We start from the raw sequence: 23,786 nt of genomic DNA, 5'->3' as shown, positions 1-23,786 counted from the left end.
AATGTAATTAGATTACGTTACTGAGTTTGGTTAATCCAAAAGTTACTTTAAAAGTTACTTTACTGATTACAATTTTGGACAGTTAACACTTAGATTACACTTAGAAAGTAACATACCTATCCCTGTACACTACATACTGCATTACTGAATGCTGAAATCTAATGTTTTCAAAGACAAAGTAAAATCAAAGCATCTCCCTTGGGAATATATGGTTGCACAGTAGAATAAAACAAATCTGAACCATAAAAGGTGCCATAGAAACAGTTTATATTAATTTGCCTCCATCAATCCTCAAAATAATGTAATGTTGAGGGTGATTTCTGTTCAGAAATGTAACTACCTTCCCCAGTGACAGCGATAAATCAGACGGGGACAGCAATTATCAAATGTTAGCTTGAAATAATAAAAATACAGAGAGAATTTTCTATAAGGCCTATGACCGTTGAGCTTGGTGGAACAGACCTATCATTAAAAAAAATACTTGTTTATTTGTGACTGGCTCTATCTTCAGTGAATAATCCTTTCTTAAGTAAGTAGATACAGTACACAATGGCTGACATTTTGATAACACATTCTTATTACGTCAAATCCTATCAAGTCAAACACGCTTCCAGCTTGCATTTCAAAACAGATTTGGATTGCAACAGTGCTTTCGGAAAGTATTCAGACTAGAGGTCGACCGACTAATCAGGGCCAATTTCAAGTTTTCATAACAATCGGTAATCTGCATTTTTGGACGCCAATTACATTGCACTCCATGAGGAAACTGCGTGTAGGCTGACTACCTGATGCACGAGTGCAGCAAGGAACCAAGGTAAGTTGCTAGCTAGCATCAAACTTATCATATAAAAAAACAATCAATCTTAACATGATCACTAGTTAACTACACATTGTTGATTATTTTACTAGTTTATCTAGCATGTCCTGCGTTGCATATAATCAATGCGGTGCCTGTTAATTTATCATCGAATCACAGCCTACTTCGCCAAACGGGTGATGATTTAACAAGAGCATTCGCAAAAAAAGTACTGTCGCTGCATTAATGTGTACCTAACCATAAACATCAATGCCTTTCTTAAAATCAATACACAAGTATATATTTTTTAAACTGCATATTTAGTTAATATTGCCTGCTAACTTTAATTTATTTTAAATAGGGAAATTGTCACTTCTCTTGCGTTCTGTGCAAGCAGAGTCAGGGTATATGCAGCAGTTTGGGCCGCCTGGCTCATTCCGAACTGTGTGAAGACCATTTCTTCCTAACAAAGACCATAATTAAGTATGACTTTTATGACTTCAAGTCTATCAACTCCAGAGATTAGGCTGGCAGTACTATAGTGCCTATAAGAACATCCAATAGTCAAAGGTATAGAAATGAAAGAGAGAAGGTATAGAAATGGTATAGAGAGAAATAGTCCTATAATTCCTATAAAAACTACAACCTAAAACTTCTTAACTGGGAATATTAAAGACTCATGTTAAAAGGAACCACCAGCTTTCAAATGTTCTCATGTTCTGAGCAAGGAACTTAAACGTTAGCTTTCTTACATGGCACATATTGCACTTTTACTTTCTTCTCCAACACTTTTTGCATTATTTAAACCAAATTGAACATGTTTCATTATTTATTTGAGACTAAATTGATTTTATTTATGTATTATATTACGTTAAAATAAAAGTGTTCATTCAGTATTGTTGTGATTGTCATTATTACAAATATATATCTAAAACATATATTTTTTTTAAATTAATCGATATCAATTAATCGATATCGGCATTTTTTGGTGCTCCAATAATTGGTATCAATATTGGCGTTGAAAAAGCATAATCGATCGACCTATAATTCAGACCCTTTGACTTTTTCCACATTTTGTTAGGTTACAGCCTTATTCTAAAATTGATTAAATACATTTTCTTCTCATCAATCTACACTCAATAACCCATAATGACAAAGCAAAAACAGTTTTTTTTTTACACATTTCTACTAATTTATTTAACAAATTAAACTGAAAATACACATTTACATAAGTACTGAGACCCTTTACTTAGAACTTTGTTGAAACACCTTTTGCAGTGATTATAGCCTCGAGTCTTCTTGGGAATGACTCTACAAGCTTGGCACACCTGTATTTGGGGAGTTTCTACCATCCTTCTCTGCAGATCCTCTCATCCTCTGTCAGGTTGGATGGGGAGCGTTGCTGCACAGCTATTTTCAGGTCTCTCCAGAGAGGTTGGATCAGGTTCAAATCCGGGCTCTGGCTGGGCCACTCAAGGACATTCAGAAACTTGTCCCAAAGACACTCCTGTGACGTCTTGGCTGTGTGCTTAGGGTCGTTGTCCTGTTGGAAGGTGAGTTCAATATTGGTTTCATCAGACAAGAGAATCTTGTTTCTCATGGTCTGAGTGTCTTTTGGCAAACTCCAAGCGGGCTGCCATGTGCCCTTTACTGAGGAGTGGTGTTACGGTTTTCTTCCTGGGAAGGAGAGGAGGACCAAAATGCAGCGTGGTTATGGTTGAACATCTTTAATAAAGATGATAACGTGAACAATATACATATACAAAATAAGAAAACGTGGAAAAACCGAAACAGTCCTAACTGGTGCAAAACACAGAGACAGGAAACAATCACCCATGAAATACCCAAAGAATATGGCTGCCTAAATATGGTTCCCAATCAGAGACAACGATAAACACCTGCCTCTGATTGAGAACCACTCTAGGCAACCATAGACTTACCGAGAATACTATACTGAACACAACCCCATCAATCTACAAAACCCCTAGACAAGACAAACACATAATCACCCATGTCACACCCTGGCATAAAAAAATTAAAGAAAACACAGAATACTAAGGCCAGGGCGTGACAAGTGGCTTCCGTCTGGTCACTCAACCATAAAGGCCTGATTGTTGGAGTGCTGCAGCGATGGTTGTCCTTCTGGAAGGTTCGCCCATCTTCACAAAGGAACTCCAGGTTCTTGGTCAGGGAGGTGACCAAGGTCCTTCTTCCCTGATTGCTCAGTTTGGCCGGGCGGCCAGCTCTAGAAAAAGTTTTGGTGGTTCCAAACTTCTTTCATTTAAGAATGATGGAGGCCACTGTGTTCTTGGGGACCTTCAATGCTGCAGGAATGTGTTGGTACTCTTCCCCAGATCTGTGCCTGGACACAATCCTGTCTCGGTGCTCAACAGACAATTCCTTCAACCTCATGGCTTGGTTTTTGCTCTGATATGCACTGTCAACTGTGGGACCTTAAATAGACAGGTGTGAGGTGTCCAATCAAGTATGATCAATGGAAACAGGATGCACCTGAGCTCAATTTCGAGATTCAAAGCAAAGGGTCTGAACACTTATGTAAACAAGGTATTTCGTTTTTTTTATTTGTATACATTTGCTAATATCTCTTAAAACCTGGTTTCACTTTGTCATTATGTCATCCATATTTTAATAAGGCTGTAATGTAACAAAATGTGGAAAAAGTCAAGGGGTCTGAATACTTACATACAGAGCTTTTGAGATAAATGTGGCCATTGTATAAGGACTGACACCGTGTCTTGGGATACTCATTGAAGCAACGCTTATTTCCCAAATGGCTGCCCTTCCTGTTCTTGCATGGATAGAATGTTGCAATACTAATTACTGAAACTAAACATTTTTGAATGAGACAGTAACAAGTGCCAACAGCAGTTACTAATACAGTTATCATGCTGAGGCCTTTTGTCCTTGCAACACCTCTTGTGTTCCCCAACTGACTGCAAACAAAATCCACGTGTGAGTGTTTTCCATTAGTTTTGTTCATTTCAAGACTATAATCAATGAAAGGAATGGAAAGCTATTACTTACCTGAGTGAAACCCAGCGAGGGAGCTAAGAAGCCTGGCATTCTGATTGGCCCCATCAAATAGTTCCACTGAGTCATTCATTGCTGTCTGAAAGTAGGCAAACTGCCCAAATACCACTGAGGAGGCAAAATGGGAACATCATACAGGTTATCTCAGTACATGTAAAATGTGGCTACAAAACAATCATATCCCCAAACGGTAAATTTAGTGCTTAAAATGGCAAATTGGGATTTGGTGTCTTGTCAACAATGACACAAAGCTAGCGTGCTAACCACTTGTCTACCAAAACCATTGTTGTTATACTGTAGGCTGGGGCTGACTCAGGTCTCAGGGTGGGTGATGTCACCACACAATGGGCTAGCCAACACTGTTTAACTAGCGATTTCACATCTGCTACACCAGATCATGCATGATAAACACTGAGGCATTGACAAATATCTTATGCAATGAGAGATGTTTGGGATGTCATAACTGCTGCATATCACTCACAATTAAGATAGCATGACTTGTGTGAAGACAAACAAGAACCAGCGCCATCTCTAGCATAGCTTGTCCATGATTCAGCAATTCATGACTGCTCTATGCTTTCCATAAGCCTGAATATGAGGAGATTTCAGGGATGTCAATTTAAAATAGTCTAGAGAATTGTATTGGATTCACTGTTTGTCCACCATGCCTCCTAAAGGTCTGAACCAATAATTTGATATCAGACCATTTCTTACATGTATGTGTTACATTGATTTGTCTTGCCATCCAGGTTTGCAATTTGTCATTTTGCACATACTGTACGTATATATTCAAATTTCTGTAACTACTACGTGCCCATCTCATTGATATACTTATTAGAGGTACTTATTAGAGGTACACCATTTTAGTTTTTTTTAAATAGGTCACTCTAATTATATCTACAGGCACCGCACACCATGTGCGTAATGGTCATTAAGGCGGGTATTCAAACAGTTTCCAACGTAATCTTTTTTACTGTTGCATAGGTTTTTAACTTGGATCGATTTTGTATGCATAGAATATTTTCTGAACATATGTACCTTTTAATTATGAATTAATATGCGCAAAAGTTAATTGAATTGTTTCCACACCCACCATGTGTCATGGGTGTGATGGTCATGTGAGGTGAAATGTGTACGTTATATTTTGGGATGTGAGCACTCAGTCAGTTCACCTGACAATAATTTGTTTTGGATCTAAATTACGTCAATAAAGCAGTGAATTGGGAGCAAAAACAGTGTGCAGGCCTTCCTGTTCTAAGATTAAGGGGAGACCACTGGATTTTAGCTAATGTTAGCTTTGCTAGCTATTTCTGACAACTTTTCTAGCTAACGACAACATTTTCATCGGTCTAATGTAAATGTGATGACATGATGATGATGGCTAAGCTGTTTCCTACTAAATATTTGCATACTTTAGCAATGTCATCATATTTCCAGGACACCAGTGTAATTTCAAGTGACGGAGGAGCAACCCACAAATATGCAGATAGAGGTGTAAAACTAGTCAAGCGTAGCATAAGTTTAAGTGTTGTATTAATAATGATACTTTTGATTAACCTCACCAAATTCTCCAGAGACAGTGATATAGTAGGAGCAGCTTTGCCCAGCGGTGTAGTTGTGGGGGAAGTTAGGAGATAGTACCACGCCTTCAGATCCATTATAATGGCCACCACAAGGAGCTGAAAGACAACAAAACAACTTCAGTGTACTCAATTTCCAGAGACAATAATCCTGAAAGGACAAGCACCATGGATTAGCATGGGATAAAAGTCAGTGCACTAGCTGCGAGCTGTTGTGTTGGAACAAGGATGTTCTAGGATAGATCTAAACTCACTGTACAGAATATCAACAGTTTCAGACCAACATTAAGCCTATCAGTCCCGAGCCCCGAGCAAAAATCAGCTTTTTATTTATCTGACATTCATATATCTGTATGTCCAGCCCTTATATTTACAATAAAGTGTTTTACCAATTTATTTTCAGGACAATCAGGCCACAAGTAAAACACAAAACAATTTTAAATAAAGAGTTGTATTCATGAGTTTTATTATGTTTTATTTATTCAATGTCAATAAAAAAAGGTCAGCCAAAGCAAAAACCTGATACAAATGAATTTATATGAATGCTGCAATTACAGAAATGTTTTTTCTCAGTGGAAAATGAATAGCCAACTAGCCACTGGCAACTGTGTGGAGTTTGTAGTCTGTGACAGCAACTATGTGAGTTTATTACAGTATTATAGACACTATGTCCTTGGATTTCCTATGACCTTCTATGTAGAAGAACCCCTTACCTTCTAACGACTCTTGTGTAGCTTGTGAGCATCATAGAGCATGTGAATGTTTGTGAGAATCTCAGCTTTTCATAGATAGCTTTTAATAGTTTGTAGCTCAAACTGTTCAGACTCTACAGACGTTTTTGTAAAAAGACCCAGCCCGGGCCCCTTTGGGAACCGCCCTTGTCTCACAAACACCGCTCTAGCTCAGCCCCCGTTAATCACACAGACAACTGATGCAGAAGAAATAGACATATCCAACAGTACAACCCAGAAGTCTGTAGCTCAAACACACAATGTTTAAAATAGGTATGAAGTCCAAATTGACTGGCATGTTAAAGTTGCCCTTAAGCATGTGTAAATTCTCAATATGGCCTGTAATGGGTCCAGAGATTAAATATACTGATGTCAATGGCTCCATGGAAACACACGTGCCTTCACTTTAAAGGGGAATTTCACCCAGGCTGTCATGGCATATAGTCTTTACGATATTAACAACATTACGTTTTTTATCATAAACATCACAATTATCCAAACCACAAGCTGACTAGCAAATTTAAATTTCACTGGTAGAATCGTGAAGTTTCGAATCCCTGTGTATTCATCTGCTCATAGTGAACCACTAAGTGTGGCATTCATAGCGAATGCTGATACCTCCCGCTAGGTAGAGGAGGCTAATGGCATTGTTACTTCAAACGACCAACACACAGTAATCTCAGAAATTCTCTAGGCAAGATTTTTGTGAAAATGTTGTTTTTCACTAAGTTTTTCTATCATGCCCATGTGGTGTTCTGTGCATGGCTGTGCTAATTAGCATCACTAAATTGGCAGCTTCTTCAAGGTGAAGAGGGCACAGTATTAGAATAGCTAGCCATTCTAATAGAGATCAATACAATTAGTGGGGTGGTTAAATTGTGTATTGTTGTGTATTTTGTTGTAGGTGGTACAGAATTAGATTCTACCAACATGTGCAACTTGTGCTCTGCACAAGGTAAAGGTAAGTTAGCCAAAATATTTACAAGCTGATGGCTAAGATACACTATGCATGATATAAACATGAATTGGGTAGTGTTTGTATGGTTTGTGTTTGTGTTATGGGGTTACAGGTGGTTAAAGGTACCCTGAGGACCACGGAGTAGCTTCCAGACCATGTAATCAATTTAGTCTATACCTCTTCTCCTTTTAACCTGAGTTGTACAAAAAGAAGGTATCTGGAGCCATTCCACAGTGCCCTGCTGAAAAATACCCCAAAGCGGGGGCATTTTGGGCACACAAGCATGAGTGAGCGGACACACCTTACGGTTATGGTGCACAACAAGATTGTGGGACAGAAACCAGCAAGAGATACTGAAAGGTATAAAGTCAAGACTACAACAGTAATGACACAACCATCTCATTCATCTCTGCAGATTCTCTAACCACAATACAATGACATGTCTACCCCTGCAAAGGGCTACTATTGGCAAGAATGATCTGTCAAAGTCAATGGGCTGGGGGAGGTTTACAGGCAGTACTTTGAGATGAGGAAGGGGGGTTTTGGTTGTGCAGGTTTGTGCTTAGACAGTAAATGTATTGTTGTGTATGTGAGCGATTGACGTGCCATTTCTCTTCAATCTCCCATACACAACTATTAATATGTGTAAGAACTGCCTTCCTAAGACTATTTACACCTTCTTCTTTAGCCCCCCCCAGCCCATTCCTTATTTTGACTGATCTTTCCTCTCAAAAGCAGCTCCCAATGTCCCCTCATTGTCCCTAAACAATACGCTAGCTGGTCTCATTCAGTTGATACCTTTACCAATAGGTGTGTTGCCCTAGGTCCCTTCCACAAAAAGTGCAAAATGCTAAGACCACATCCATGTCTACACCACTTTCAGCAGAGATGTATCCATAAGCACAAAGAGCCTCAGCTTCCCCAGCCCACCGTTGCCAGTGTACAGAAGCCAGATAAAGGACTATGGCTGCAGTTACACAGGCAGCGCAATTCTGATATTTTTTCATAAATTGGTCTTTTGACCAATCAGATCAGTTCTGACACAGATCTGATGTGATTAAGACCAATTATTTGGGCTGCCTGTGTAAATGCAACTAGTGTGGTTAAGCATAAGACCATGTAGAAAAGCGGTCTCCAACCGTGTTCCTGGAGAGCTACCCTCCTGTAGGTTTTCGATTGTAACTAACCTGGTTCAGCTTATCAACCAGCTAATTATTAGAATCAGGTGTGCTAGATAGATTAGGATTGGATTGAAAACCTACAGGATGGTAGCTCTCCAGGAACAGGGTTGGAGAGCCCTGATGTAGAACCACCATAAAATAAATATGGATATTTTCTATCAATCTTTGAAATGTGTCTGCCTTTATGGATTCACATAAGATATTTATATAAACTGTACAGGGGCCAAGGCTCTGTAGCATAAAACAGATGCTAGACATTAAGATATCCAACATTTTTTGTTTATTTGTCCAAATCTAAAATACAGGAGAGTGTCCACTATTTAATGCTACCTCAAGAGAACTGGGTATTCAAAAACAATGTTATATGGTAAAAGTAACATACAAAAAACACAAGTATGAACAGTGTAGTACAGTTCAGTGTGTCTGAGTGTGTCAGGTGTAGACACACAAGTGCAGAGAACTGTAGCTACAGATTGTTACATCAGATAACGTGATTCACCCAAAGACATCTCGTCTCTTTGACATCATGTCCTATTTCAGGTCTTCTCTCATTGATCGAGACAGGTGGGTGTCTACCCCAAAGTCCTGCATGTCATGATGACAGAGACCTGTCTCGATCAATGTGCGAGAAGACTTGAAATAGACACGATGGCGGTGCACATATTGTTGTATTACTTATTTAATAACAGAGCATTTTTTAAATTTAAACTGACCCCTTCAACCGGACACAAACATTTTATGAGACACCTGTTTCCCCAAATCAAAAACGAAGATGGCATTGCTACTGTAGGTTGGTCAAAACATCTCTGTGCAACACCAAACAGTACCTATCCTGTAACTCCCAGTAATGGATACCAAACATCTTTGGTTAAATCACATGATATTGTTTAACAATCTGTAGCTAAGATAACTGGTGATCAGCAAATGATGGGAGAGGTGGTCTTGATGAAATTGCCATTCCAAAGAAACATACAGTATGTTCAGAGAATACTTGTAAAGCTGTGGGAGGAGTGTTGTCATGATCAAACTGCCATTCAGCTCCTCATGAGTCATCTACTTGAAATCCAGCATAATGTCTAATCCCGAGAGAGAAAGTTCATGGGATACAGTTCTGCTATAATGACACATGCAGGCAAAAGAATGTTGCTTCTGTATCTAGAAACCACTCCAGGAAGAAGCCCAGGCACTACACAGTATTGTCTTTAGACAAAAAACTAAATGATACTCTATTGTACAGTTTGAACAACAGTTGAACCATACCAGCATAACATCGACATTAGGGTAAACTAGTTGAACATGTATACATGTGCACAGGCACAGAGATTACATTTACAACCATATCTAGCCTAATAGAATGAAATCTGGCATATCCCTCCCTCAATCTTTGCAGTGGCCAGACAGTACTAATTAGCCTAGGTAAGCAGGCAGACAGTATCTACCTACACCCATGTCTATCAGGCATGCTTAGGCAAATATTATTATAGCAAAACCAGCTTCAGTTTTAGAGATTTACAACATAAATTGTTGTATTGTTGTTTTTCCTCACTGTTTGCTAGTAAACTTAGCAAATGGCTTGCTGGATATGCAATACATGTTATTTAAATCTGTTTAGAATCCTATCTTGTGTCATGCCTATAATTTTGTGAGATTGATCTGCATCCAAGGTCATAATCATAACCAATGTCAACCCTCGTCAATTATGTTACATAGCTAGCTAGAAAAATTATTTACAGGTGCTGATGTTACACATGTTTGCTAACAAGTTGCAAATGTGTGCAGTGGCGCATAACAAGTTAGCAGACACCAGACTGACTAGCTAGCCAACTCCAGTTATGTGCTAATGGTTACTGGTAAGCCTAGCTCATTGTAACGTTGTAGCTTGATGTGTAGCTAGCCATATCTACGACTAAAAAGAGAAGAGGTTTAACAATCGAGATACTAAAGATCTCTGATTGTAAAACCTCTTCTAATTTAAGTCATAGATATGGCTACTGGTAGTTGTTTAGCTAGCTAGCTACCTAGCTAGCTACATACAGTAGCTGGCTAAGTTAGCACACATACAAATTAATTGATTCCCCCCCACTGTAACACAGTAGTATGTTAGCCAGCAATACACAATACGGGGTTCAGTAAGATAAACTAAATTTAGCTAGCTAGCTAGGTGGCTTGCAGGAAAGATCATTTATTTAGCTAGGGACCGTATTTGTCATCTGTCCTCTTGGTGCTGGCATTGGCTGTAGCTGAGCTTCTAATGTTAGCTAAATCAAACTCTCTTTGTTTAGAATCCTCTTCGCTATATTGAAATATGTATGGTTGAATGTCACCATGTAGCTAATAAATGCGCCATCATCAAATTCGTGTTGATGAGAGGAATCACTTGAAGCAATTGCGTCTGGTCAGTTCTTTGAGTTTTGCCCAAAGGATTGTTGTTAGTGTCACCCTTCTTTAAAAAAAAAAGCCAGCTTGGGGAAGAGATGGGCGCCAGAGCACAACGTACCTCCTAACACAACTTGTAGTCTTTCAGAGACTACAACTTGAAAAACTGCGTCTGCTTGTATATTTAGCAATGAATCCGCCGATAGGAACATCACTGAAAGACGTCCAATGGCTCTATCGAACAAGGACAGCCATATCTACACCCCAAAACATGTATAGTGAGATCAGTATAACATAGAGCCTTTGCAAAACGCAACAAAGTAGGATTACATGTATTTTTAGATCTTGCCCCCCCATCAATACTGCCATCTAGGGTTATCTATCATTCAGCATGCAAAGCCCTGACCTGTCTTCCTCCTCGGCAATTATGTGTAAAACACATCTCACTGTCCTAGAAATGCCTCAGACAAGATAAAAACAAGCCCAGATTCCCCCAGGGTGAAATTCCCCTTTAAGGACATAGCATGAGCATGAAGGGTAAAATAAAATAATTGAGGGTATCCAACTTTAAAATGTAAGGTCAAGGAAAACAGAACACATCCGAGGAAATCTGTCAATGTCAATATTCTATTATCTTACTGTACATGGGCCCCTGGACTAGTAGTGTACTGCTCTCCAAACTACTTTTTAAAAACTCTGAATAAATACTGACCCAAGGAGAGAAAATGACTGAATGCACAACATTAGAGAGCAGCGAGCGCTCACCCTCTTGTTCTCCCTGACCCTAAATCCCTAGTTAACCCTTCTTCTCATTTCCTTTCATAGTATTATTACTCCCTCCCTTCAGAAAATGTCAATCCCAATCGCTTGAATCCCTCATGTGATCTTTCTGCACCTACCTTGTTTCTTTCATCCCCTTGGTATTTGCTACAATGATTGTGGATTTAGATTCTTGCCACATCTCCAGCACACTAAGCCTCCCAGCGCTCATCCCCCCAGGTCTGCTCCTTCATCTGCCCACAATACCTTGTGGAGCTCATAAACCCGGTGTCAGGATGCAGCCGCGGCTCATGGTCCTCTGCATATCAAACACCTTCCCCATACCTTTGATCACATCACCCTCATCTCATACTTTCTATGGCAAGACTGAGTTGGTACTGTAAGAAAAAACTCTTGGTTGCGGGGTCTACCCTGCCTGAAACTAGACATTTCACACACATGGAACGAGAGAATTAGGTAACAGTCAGTCATTTGTAGATCATTTTTCCACTGTAGTAACAGTCAGTCATTTGTAGATCATTTTTCCACTGTGAGCAGTCAGTGTCATGTCAGGCCAAAGTGTCCTTTCTCTTCTAGGTATCAAATGCTCACTCACTAAGGGTTTTGATCGAAAACACAAACCTTACCAATGACTCCAAATCCTTGGTCCCTCTATATTTATCAAAAGGAAAATTGGATTTCATTATTTAATCTGTCAAGACGGGAAATGTAACAATCTTCATTATAGATTTACAAACCAGGGCCATAACATAACCCACAAAAAATATGAACATCTCAAAGATCAGGGGACTGGGGGGGTCAATCTACTCAGCAGACATCCAACTGTGGGATGCCACTGTGATACTGAATATTACAATTTAATATGAAATATGCTGTTGATATTACTGGTTACTTGAGCATCAGTCAGGCAGTACGAATTATGATGATAGTAGTTATAAATTTGTACTAGCATGACTAGTAAGAGTTTCTTTCAGACAATGACATAATGAGAAGGTTCCAGAAACCATGGCCTGTTTATTAAATATTATCCAAAGTGAACAGAAGTATGGACAGAAATAAGAGAATAAAGACAAAATAATACACTATACAATATGCTCAACCAACACCAGATAATATGCCAGAGAGAGAAGGACCATGCCTAAATCCAAACAAGGTCTAGTTCCTCTAGTGCAGGTATTCCCCCAGGGGTTCGTGCAATCAAACTGTGATTCAAATTTAAAAGATAAAAACATTCTTCACATTTTCAAACAGTACATTTATATTTTCCAATGGGGCTATACATTTGGGTGAGTTTTTTTCTTTCCTGAGTAGCCTCGTTTCACTGCCAAAAATAAAATGAAACCATCTAGTGTTCAGCGAAATAACACAATGTCAATATTTACGTTACTCTTTGGTGGGAAACCTTCACTCTTGCGCAGACATTTAGAAACTAAACATGACAATTTGAAAAATAAGCCATGGGAGTTTTTTGAGCGAGAACTAAGATGGCTTTTGAGTAGTAAGACATGTACAAAAGCAACAGATACCATTAATAAGAAGGGGATAGAAGCATCTTATATGGTGAGCTACTGAGTGGCTAGGACAGCCAAGCCCCATACTATTGTGGAGAACTTAATTATTCCTGCTGCCGCGGATATGGCTGGGACAATGCTTGGGGGAATGGCCCAAGAAAACTATATAGACAAAGCCTTAATCAAACAACACTGTTTCACGACGCATCAGTGACATGGCAGGATAATTTTTTTACAAATGATATGCGTTACTGCTGGATGTGGCGGGCCTAGCACAGCTCCTGGTATATGTTCATTAGGTTTATGGGAGGTCAATTAAGGAAGACATCCTCTTCTGCAAACCACTGGAAACCAGGACAACATGCGAGGATATTTTTAAAGTACTAGATAGCTTTGTGACATCAAATGGACTCATCAAGATGTGTTGGTATCTGGACTGATGGCGCAAAAGCCATAACAGGGAGACACAGTGGTGTGGTAATGTGCGTGAAAGCAGTTTCTACCGACGTCACTTGGGTACACTGCAGCATCCACAGAGAAGCTCTTGCTGCCAAAGGAATGCCTGACAGCTTGAAAGACATTTTGGACACTACAGTGAAAATGGTTAACTTTGTTAAAGCAAGGCCCCTGAACTCTCATGTATTTTCTGCATTATGCAATGATTTGGGCAGTGACCATGTAACGCTTTTACAACATACAGAAGTGCGTTGGCTATCAAGGGGCAAAGTATTGACACGATTTGTTTGAATTGAGAGACGAGCTTAAAGTTTTATTTACTGACCATCATTTTCACTTGTCTGACCGCTTGCATTGATGATGAGTTTCTCACACGACTGGCCTGAATGATCTGAATCTAGGATTATAGGGACTCTCCGCAACTATATAAAATGTGCGGGACAAAATTGAGGCTATGATTAAGAAGTTGGATCTCTTTTCTGTCTGCATTAACAAGGACAACACACAAGTCTTTCCATCATTGTATGATTTTTTGTGTGCAAATGAACTCAAGCTTAGGGACAATGTCAAATGTGATATAGCAAAGCACCTGAGTGAGCTGGGTGCGCAATTACACAGGTACTTTCCCGAAACGGACGACACAAACAACTGAATTCCTTATCCCTTTCATGCCCTGCCTCCAGTCCACTTACTGATATCTGAACAAGAGAGCCTCATCGAAATTGCAACAAGAGGTTCTGTGAAAATTTAATTTAATCAGAAGCCACTGGCAGATTTCGGGATAGGGCTGCGCTCAGAGTTTCTTTCCTTGGCAAATCGCGCTGTTAAGACACTGATGCCCTTTGTAAGCATGCACCTATATGAGAGTGGATTCTTGGCCTTCACTAGCATGAGGCCCTCACTAGCACTAAATACAGACACAGACTGTGTGTGGGAAATGATTTAAGACTGAGACTCTCTCCAATACAACCCAACATTGCAGATTTATGTGCATCCTTTCAAGCACATTAACCTGTGGTGAGTTATTCACAATTTTCGATGGACAAATAAGGTTTTATATGTAAGATGCTAAATAAAGAGCAAAATTATTGATTATTATTATGTTATTATTTGTGCCATGGTCCTATAAGAGCTCTTTGTCACTTCCCACGAGCCGGGTTGTGACAAAAACTCACACTCATTCTTGTTTAATAAATCTATCGTATAGTGTGTGTGTGGCAGGCTTACAATGATAGCAAAAAACAACATTTGAGAGTGCACTGACCCTGGTGCTAGAGGGGGTACGCAGCTGGAGGTTGAATGTTTGAAGCTGTACAGGACTATAAAAAGTTTGGGAACCACTGCTCTCGTGTATGCAGTTATTTTGCTTCCTGCCTCCGAGGGGCGCTATACTACTGTGCTTTAACCACATTACACACCCCTTCTATTTACAGTCATGGAGGATTCCTCATTCAAGAGCACTGAGAAAGTCTTTTAGTTACTATGGAAACAAATAGAAGACCTGCTTGGATGAGAAACTGAGAGAGAGGAGGGAAAATTCTTTATTATTTAAAGGGATCTCACCCCTTTTCTAATTAGTTTTGTCTAAAGGCCCCAAAAAGTGCCTCAGAGTACATCAGTATTCTAAAAAGCAGCCGAAAATCACAGCCCAGTGAAACATTTCAAATGGCAACAACTTGGTCTTCAGCTTGTTGAGAGCTAAACTAAAGGGGCAGATATACTGCAAGTTTTTCATGGGTGAACAGTTTGCGCCTGCTGTTTTCCGAGGAGATTAAAACATAAAAGGCTGAACATGAAGTAGCTAAATAAAGTTGCAAATAAGGGTTGTTGGTGTGGTTTGGGTTTTGTTTTTACATTACTATTCCTTTTTGAACAGTTGTAAACTTAGCACTTGTGTAAACATTCAGTAAAGCTGGCCCTAGATACCCACCATCACCCTGAAGCAACAACAATGACAGATACGTTGCAAGTGTTTGCTTTTCTTCCATACTGAATGCTCAAAATGTACCACTTAAACACCTACGGCTGCTAAAAGTGGGGATTAATTGGGTACGGGACGGTTTTCACGGACAAATATTCCCACCCCCTTCCCCCACAGTCCTTATTGAATACATAACGATTCCTTTCATTAGCCGGGTGATACTGGGGACATTAGTAATCATTTCTCTCAACTGGCAGCAGAATGTCAGGAGTACAGAGTTTAACATTCACAGTGAGTACTCCCTGTCTCACTTTGCCTGATCTGCATATAACCCACGTGGTGTTTCACTGTCACTCAAGGGGCCTTGGCTTGCAGGCACAGCCACAGCCTTTAGAAATGGCTCTTTCTTTTGCTAATTTATGAACACAACCAGCAAATAACTTTGTTTACCTTTTTATCATCTAGCAAAATAAACTCAATTCAACCACAGATGAGGTGGTTAAATGCCTTTACTTAAGCGGTCATTATGTGTTTGCTTGGAAATATGCTTATGTTTAAGCATGTTAAAATAGGCTAGCCTACTGATGTACGTTTCCCAGACATCAAACTATTAGCTAGCAGATTACAATGTCCTTTCACAAAATGTTGTTTCATCTAGCCGAAATCCATGACCTTGAACGAATGACTCAAATTACTTTAAATAAATAATTTTCCTTCTTTTCATGGATTTAAAACGTCTTCATAACATTGCTTTAGTGTAGCGTATACACACCACAATCCTCTTCGAAGGTGACATAACTAAAAAAAATCAGGATTAGAAATACACATAACTGACAGACCATATAAGCAAATGGCCCATGAAACAGCAACATTTGCTTCACATCCCTTTGGTTTTCAGAGTGATTTCCAATTGTGCCTGCTGTGTGCTTTTCATCAAAAAACACAGTAAAGTGGTATTCATATCACCGATCAAATTTTGCCTGCACATTCTGTTGGCTATTGGATGTAGGCTATATACAACTGTTGAAAAGGCCAGAACAAGCCATTTAGTTCATTACCTACGCTCTCTTTCAAGCTCAGGGAATCGATCAACAGAGGCCATTGTGCCATTGTTGAGAGGCCTTGTGAATCACTAACAACATCATGTCTCACCCTTACAATCCCCACACTTTTCCTTTATGGAGTTCAGGGATTAAACAGCATGTGCTCAGACATCCATAAATCAATGTTATGGTACCACATTGTCACCGTTTAACATACTTGATAATGACAAATTAGATTTCAATAAGCTTTTAGCAGGAAGACACTTTCCCATTTCCACGTATGAAAGGTTCGATGAGACAAAATCCAGGACTAGACAAGTCAGGTTCAAGTCAGGTTGAAAGTCAGGTTCAATTTAATGATATAATGGATAAGCAGATAGTGGTCCTGAGGTGCTTAGCTGTACCACAAGGTCAACCAAACTGTGCCGTTATGCCCATGACCAAGCCTAAACTGTAATTACACAATGTAATTTAATAATTCCATTAAGAATGAAATATTGAATGTTTAAGCCACATCCATAATGCAAAATGTTCTTCAAGGGAATACAGCTCATGGTATGAATGCTCTAGCTCGTCACCAAAATTAATATAAATAAATAAAGGAAAGAATAAAAATGGAAAAGGTAACAGGCCAAATGTACCATCAGTGTAAGCAAATAAATGATCTGGGAGTGAAGAATTGAGAGCTCTCTCTCTCAAAGGGCAAGGCATTTTGGCAATCAAAAAGGGTCAACTAATCAACACATGCTGTTTAAAAGCTAAAATCCCCTTAGACTGACTTACAAACAGGGGTCAGGAGTGTTAGCAATGTAAAACCATTATAGATCCATGGCTTCATTTTTAGTACCTCTGCTGGTTTGTTCTCCAGTCTCCTGTTGTTGTTGTAAAAAAATATACCCTTTGAAACGAACTTGTTCTTTCAGTGTTCAACCCAGTATGGTCAAGGGACTATGTGCTGTTTGCTTTGCTTCAGCTGTGTCTTGGTACACAAAACACCCTCTATTGTTTATGTGAACTCCAGAGTAACTTCTTAATTACATTTCATCAGATTTACAAAAGCCCTAAATCTCTCAAAAGAAGGATCTCAGGTGGATTTTCTCTCATGCGTGTCTCCCATATCCAAGTCATGTCTCAAGTGGCCATACTGCTATAAGGTAGAGGCTCGGTGTGTGAAGTGGCAGGGTGGAGACAGAGACGATGAGTGGCAGCAACTACAAGGCCACCTGTCTGGGTTTTTGTGTCTCCTCAGAGACGCAGGGACATAAAGGCGAGAGAGAGAGAAGGGGATGAAAAAGAGAGGGAGTGTGAGAGAGGACATGTGAGTGGCAGTTGTCACCTCCCAAGCTCTCAAGACTGTCAATAAATGACAGAAAGTTCAGCCTTGGTCTTTGAAAAACCTATACTCCCCTCTTGTGCAAAGAAAAAAAGGGGTCCTCAAAACCATTTGGTAAAGCCAGTGAAAATTGGCTTGATATTAGCCTTGATTGATAGTGGTGATGATGGTACCAAGACCAACCAATTAGACTTGAAGTGAGAACAACAACAACAAAAGGTACTCTCTCTTTGATAAGCTGTTGCAAATCAGTTTATAGGACTGTAGGCAAACCAAAACCGAAAATATCGTACCTTTACACGTTGGTAGGGCCTTGTTCCATATAGGTTTTCCATCCAAACCGATAACACATGTGATTGTGGCTTGTCCAACTGCAGTATATCCAGAGTTACATTGATAGGTCACTGTGGAGCCCAGTTTGTAGTCCATCCCCACACGACTGCCGTTCATGATATTTCCAGGGTCAAAACATGCCTCCCTGGGTTTCTCTGTGGAATAGAAAACATATACAAGCTCAAGATAAAGTACTGTGCAGGACAACAGGTCTTGAGCAGAGAGAATTGATTTCAATACAACACCAAGGAGGAAAATGTAAAACCATTTTTATTTTGCTAAAGCTTTGTAATTTATCCATAAATGCAAAAGAAACTCAGCAGTTGAAAAGCCCAGATATCATGAACAGGTAGGGTATGCATCCTGAGATATTTGATGCATTCAAACACGGAACATTCCAGGGATTCCCAGAAGCTGCTACTGATGTTTTGATCCCCTAGTTTATCGCCTAGACTTCTGCTGTGGCTCTGCGGTGAACCTTAATGTAGGAGGTAGAACACATGGAGTTTGAGTGTAAAAAAGAGCAGGTACAGTAGAGTTGCTCCAAGGCATCCTCAATGGAAAAGACCAGCGCAGAGGGAAATGCAAGGTAAGCATGTGGGTCTGTAGAGGCAGCCAACCAGTGTCCATCTGGCAAAAGACACTCAAAGAAGGACAGTTGGAAAATGCTCTGGAGGTGGTGCTTGTATACACTGCCAAACAAGATGACAGCTAACAGCCCACTTCTTTCTGCTGCCCTGTGCTTTGGGGAGCGGTGAAAGTAGGAGGCCTGTGGTGGGAGATTCTATCACTGAAATTGCTACAGTACATCACAATTTCAACCGCATTTCAATACCCAGAGACAGGAAATGCTTCTCAACATATAAGGCCAAAGTCTACATGCTAATGCCAATAACCTAAAGGTACATTTTGAAATGGATTTATGAATACATTAGAAATACAGTAGTAGAAAACAAGAAAAATCTGAAGTATATTACAGTAATGAGTATGAAAACAGGAAAACAGAAAAAGCAATGCCATTTTTTTCTTTAATCAACATTTAAATTACCTTAGTAACGGTGCATGGATGGGGGGGGGTGGACTACGATATTGGAGATTGATTTAGAGAAAAAATTGTGATTTTAGACTTGGGAGATGACAAATCTCATCCAGGTCCCATAAAAGGTCATTAGCTGCTCTAATATTGACAAAAGCAGAGCTAAATACAGGGCCGTCTGTACAAAATCAAACAACCAATTATGCTATTGACTGGTATTAATAAATCTTCCAAGAAGAAAGGAGAGGTCAAAAAAGAAAAATACTATACACATCTGTGTTCATGGGTTTTGTGAACTTTATGGTTAACGGGCTTAATAAATAAAACCACTTATCCAGTCGATCATCAATGCATTCAATCAAAAGGCATTTAATACAAAGACGTAGGTTGGAAAACCTACTGTTTTTCAGATGCTGAATAGCTCTCTATAAACAACAGGCAAAAGGGCCAGCTTATAAGGACAGGTAGCTGACAGGAATAAACACATGCAATAAGGCTTTATCAATAAATAGTCTACAAAATATATTACCCTGTGGCTAGAAATCTTTCATCCTAACAACCTATATCTATTGAAAACATTTCTATAGAGACATCAACTTTACAATATGGCCAGAGCTATACACTTTCAAAGGAACCTAGGATCACCTCCTACGAGACTAACATGATGCATCACTTGCCTTTGAATTCAATGGCAAAACCAGACATCCCGAGGGAGGCGTCACTTCTGAAGGCGAGGAAGAGGCTGTTCCCACTGCTCTCAATGCGCTCCGGGGCCTGGTTTCCCTGCAGGCTGCTGATCAGTGGACCATTGGAGTTCTCACCCTCATAGATGTGCAGGAAGTCATAGCTGGGCTCCATGTTGAAACTGCGAGGATACAAAAGAGAACCTAGGCCATAAAAGACTGATGCCTGATTCCCACAATAGGGTCAATCAGAACCATAATGTGCTGGCTCGTATATTTCCTTTTCACATATTTCCTTTCACTTTGTCTTTTCCAGCAACTATGACAAGGCCAGCCCGGCTCAGCCTGGCTTGACCCTGAATCAGGTATGTGGGGGCCGTCTGTACTGTCTATAACTTTTATTAGAAAGATCAGATCAGTTTGTTTTGATTTTTCAATATCAATGTAATTCCTGTGGGTCAACGTAATTCCTGTGGGTACATACACAGCTAGCAAGTATTCTACATTCATCACACTGTAGGCCTATAACTCTGGGGCGGCAGGTAGCCTAGTGGTTAGAATATTGGACTTGTAACCGAAAGGTTGCAAGATCGGATCCCCAAGCAAACAAGGTAAACATCTGTCGTTCTGCCCCTGTACAAGGCAGTTAACCCACTGTTCCTAGGCCATCATTGAAAATAAGAATTTGTTCTTAACTGACTTGCCTAGTTAAATAAAGGTAAAAAAAAGCTAAAATTATACATTTTATAAAAGCTATTCCATTTATAGGTATCATCTAGGGATATTGGATAATACAGTACAACACATCGATTTGGATAATATTTGAACAAAGGCAAACTATTTCACCTCAAACACAGAATTGTTTGATAGTGTTTGATGTTTGTTTACGGTAATTGCCAAACTGACAAAGACAGAGTGGATGCGCTCTTTCCATCTGTTCTTTGACTTTGGTCCTTATTACCGTGGGTGGATCACAGCGTAGCATGAGTGACATACCTTCTGAAAATTAGGGCTATAACAAAGTCAGGGTTGACTTTAATTCTCCAGTCACATTCTTTTCCTGGTGGGTAGGGCTGTGGATAGTTGGGTGATAGAATTACCCCAGCAGGGCCTGTCACGTTGCCGCCACAGGTAGCTATCACAACAAGGAGAGTGAGGGCAACACATGTTTTAATACGACATGTCTCCAACACATTAAATGTTTACGGTGATTGAAGTGACAAAACAGGCCCCCATAGACATTCAGTGACAAACAGTAGTGATGGAATTCCTTCCTGCAACTGTCATTCAGAAGGGTTACTAGCATCTTTGCTTTTTCTTTTTAGCATTGTTCTATTGTCAATTTAAGTGTGTGTGCTAAGCAAAATCCTGTCAATCATGTGCTTGTTTGGGAGGGTCTGTGAGAGCAATATTTTTATAACCTTAGTAATCTTCCACCATTACTAATGATTCGGCCTATAAATGGCCTTCCATCAAACAATTATCAGTGTTGTAGTAAACATGTCAAATGACTAGAAGTGACAAAGTGTACTGTCTGACAAAGGATTTGTTGACAATGGCAGAAAATGCCAATTACATTTCAGTTACTGATGAATCATTCTTCGCACAGGGATTCACACTCTGAGGCATGGTTTACATTCTTAAGGTTTCATTCATTCTTATAATAAACATGCCACTCATTCAACATAAAGTAATTCAACTGATGCAAATGAGTGGTTGGGTGCCCAACACCAACAGTAAGTAGTTCATAAAACACTGCTTACATGTATTTTCAGATACCACAAATCCTTCAATGGAAACAAGACAGTGGAACGCTATAGGCCTAATATACAGATTCCAAATCACTTTTTTTGCAGCAGAATAATCCTAAAGGGAACATCTACCTATTGTACAAACCCTTTGATGACATTCAGGTATAGCCATGAAAAGAAATGTATTATTTCTCCATTACTGTGGAGGTCAAAGCAACATACCTATACAGGTCGGAGGGTCTGGCTGCCAATAGAACCTGTTATTGAGCTGTACACAGGTGATCTTGTCTAGGCCCTGGACCTGGTAACCTGGGTCACACTGGAAGGTGATAGTGTCCCCAGGCTCCCGACTATCCCCGTAACGTGTCCCATTTTGGGGCGTTCCGGGGTCATTACAGGTCGTCGCAGTAGTAGCTGAAATCACACAAATGAATCCCTTAGAAACATATTGACAGGACTGTTTTAAATCATACAACTCTCTTTTTTTTCAGCCCAAGGCTGATAAAGATATAAGCATAATTTCATGTGTTGAAATCACTGGACTGGCAGCAAACTGATTTGTGGAGACTAATTGTCTTTTAAATCATATTTCCAGAAAGTATTTGCCATTTATATACAAATGTAATGCTCAATTTAATTGACATATATTTGTATGAAATACTTATTTGTCAAAAGGATTTGTCATAACAGTGTTTTATACATGGCCCAGATTAGGATAAAGAGAGGGGAATATCAAGAAACATACTGTAACCTTTGTCTGAAAAGCTACTGAACAGAATGTCATGTCCGAATTCCTCTGGTCCATTGTGACAGGTACTACTTACTTGAGAACTGAATGGAGAAGCCTGACTTGCTGATGAAGTAATCACTGTCAAGCTGGAGCGTTAGGATGTTGAAGGTGCTGTGGGTGTCTTCAGGTAGAGCTGACCCACTCCATTCCTTCAGGAGGAAACCCCCCTCTGTTGGACCGTCCCACACCTTCAGGATGTCATGAGCCACTTCCGTGTCAAACACTATGAAGTGGAGGCTAAATAGAGAAAGGGAGGGGGATATTGATTACACACTATGCACCTCCTTAAGAATTAGAACCTTTTATACTGAAGTCTGGTTTTACCATTGGTTTACATCTGTGACAAACACCTATACACTCAACAATACTCCATAAATCAACTGACCAAGGGTTGCTACTGACTTGTAATAAGAAAATATCATTGGAATTCTATAGAACCACTTCTCAAGTCATGTCTCAGACCAATGAAACATCTATATTAGATCATTCTTGCTCACCAAACCATTTAAGGTATGTTTCAGTTATGATCAGCAATAATTAGGAAGAGGATGAGTTCCTTCCATTTTTACATTTTATTCAGTTAGCAGGCGCTCCTATCCAGAGTGACTTTAATTAGTGCATTCATAAAGGTGAGACAACAACATATCACTATCATAGTAATTACATTTCCCCTTAACAAAGTAGTTAATAGCAAAGTCGGTGATAGTAGGAAAAGACAAGTGTCATGAGATTTATTTAAGATACTCTTTAAAGAGGTCGGGTTTGAGAAGATTTCCTTAATAAAGTCTAATAGCCAGTGATGTCAAATGTATCTCTCCTCCTCCTTCATCTGTAAATTGCTTGAACTGAATTGGCATATCTGATTTCTGTGGCATTTCAAGCGTGCATAATTGGTTTATCTTTGGGGGTTATTGTTTTGTTTTTAAGAAGCCAGTAATGGACTTGAAGGAATAGATGCTAATGGTAGGAAGGCTAGCAGTGGGGTGAAATGCAATCAGCAATGGCACATTTAATCACAGCTTATTTTCCAAAAGTGCAGCAGAACAATTGCTCCGCTATACTAGACACGCCTCGCTATAAACTCGCTGATTTCATTTCAAATTTAAATGGAGTCAAGAAAAATTGGGCTATTGTGTATCTAATTGCCTATTCCAAGGGGGTGTGTCCCTATTGTGAGATACTGTACCTGATGGTTTTGCCTGTGTCCGCTTCGATAGACCAGGTACAGTGGAGGTTATTGTCATAGGGCGCAGGGTAACCCGGGGATAGTATCCGTCCAGATATTGCACCTGCGATGTGGCCTCCACATTCAGCTAGATAAGGAAACCAAAATGTCTCATATCATCAAAAATAGAAATCGGATTAAATAAGCCTTCTCTCTGGCATCAACCAGCTGAATTTATAAACATTACATAATACATCACATCATTACATGCACTTGAAAGAATCAAATATGTTCTCAAGCGTCTCAAAATA

The 23,786-nt window shown here is 39.6% G+C and overlaps 1 protein-coding gene across 1 annotated transcript in view; it reads right to left on the bottom strand.

Annotated features, from left to right (window-relative positions):
* LOC112261014 (CUB and sushi domain-containing protein 1-like) overlaps positions 1–23,786 on the bottom strand; it is a 208,810-nt gene that overhangs the window by 108,627 nt on the left and 76,397 nt on the right. The window contains 8 exon segments of the mRNA XM_042328356.1: positions 3,842–3,955; positions 5,410–5,526; positions 18,011–18,203; positions 19,744–19,951; positions 20,766–20,904; positions 21,743–21,934; positions 22,345–22,547; positions 23,497–23,623. Coding sequence (XP_042184290.1) covers positions 3,842–3,955; positions 5,410–5,526; positions 18,011–18,203; positions 19,744–19,951; positions 20,766–20,904; positions 21,743–21,934; positions 22,345–22,547; positions 23,497–23,623 — 1,293 coding nt within the window.

This window comes from Oncorhynchus tshawytscha, linkage group LG01 (genome assembly GCF_018296145.1).
Source record: "Oncorhynchus tshawytscha isolate Ot180627B linkage group LG01, Otsh_v2.0, whole genome shotgun sequence".
NCBI lineage: Eukaryota > Metazoa > Chordata > Actinopteri > Salmoniformes > Salmonidae > Oncorhynchus > Oncorhynchus tshawytscha.
This window is presented reverse-complemented; position numbering and strand designations above follow the sequence as displayed.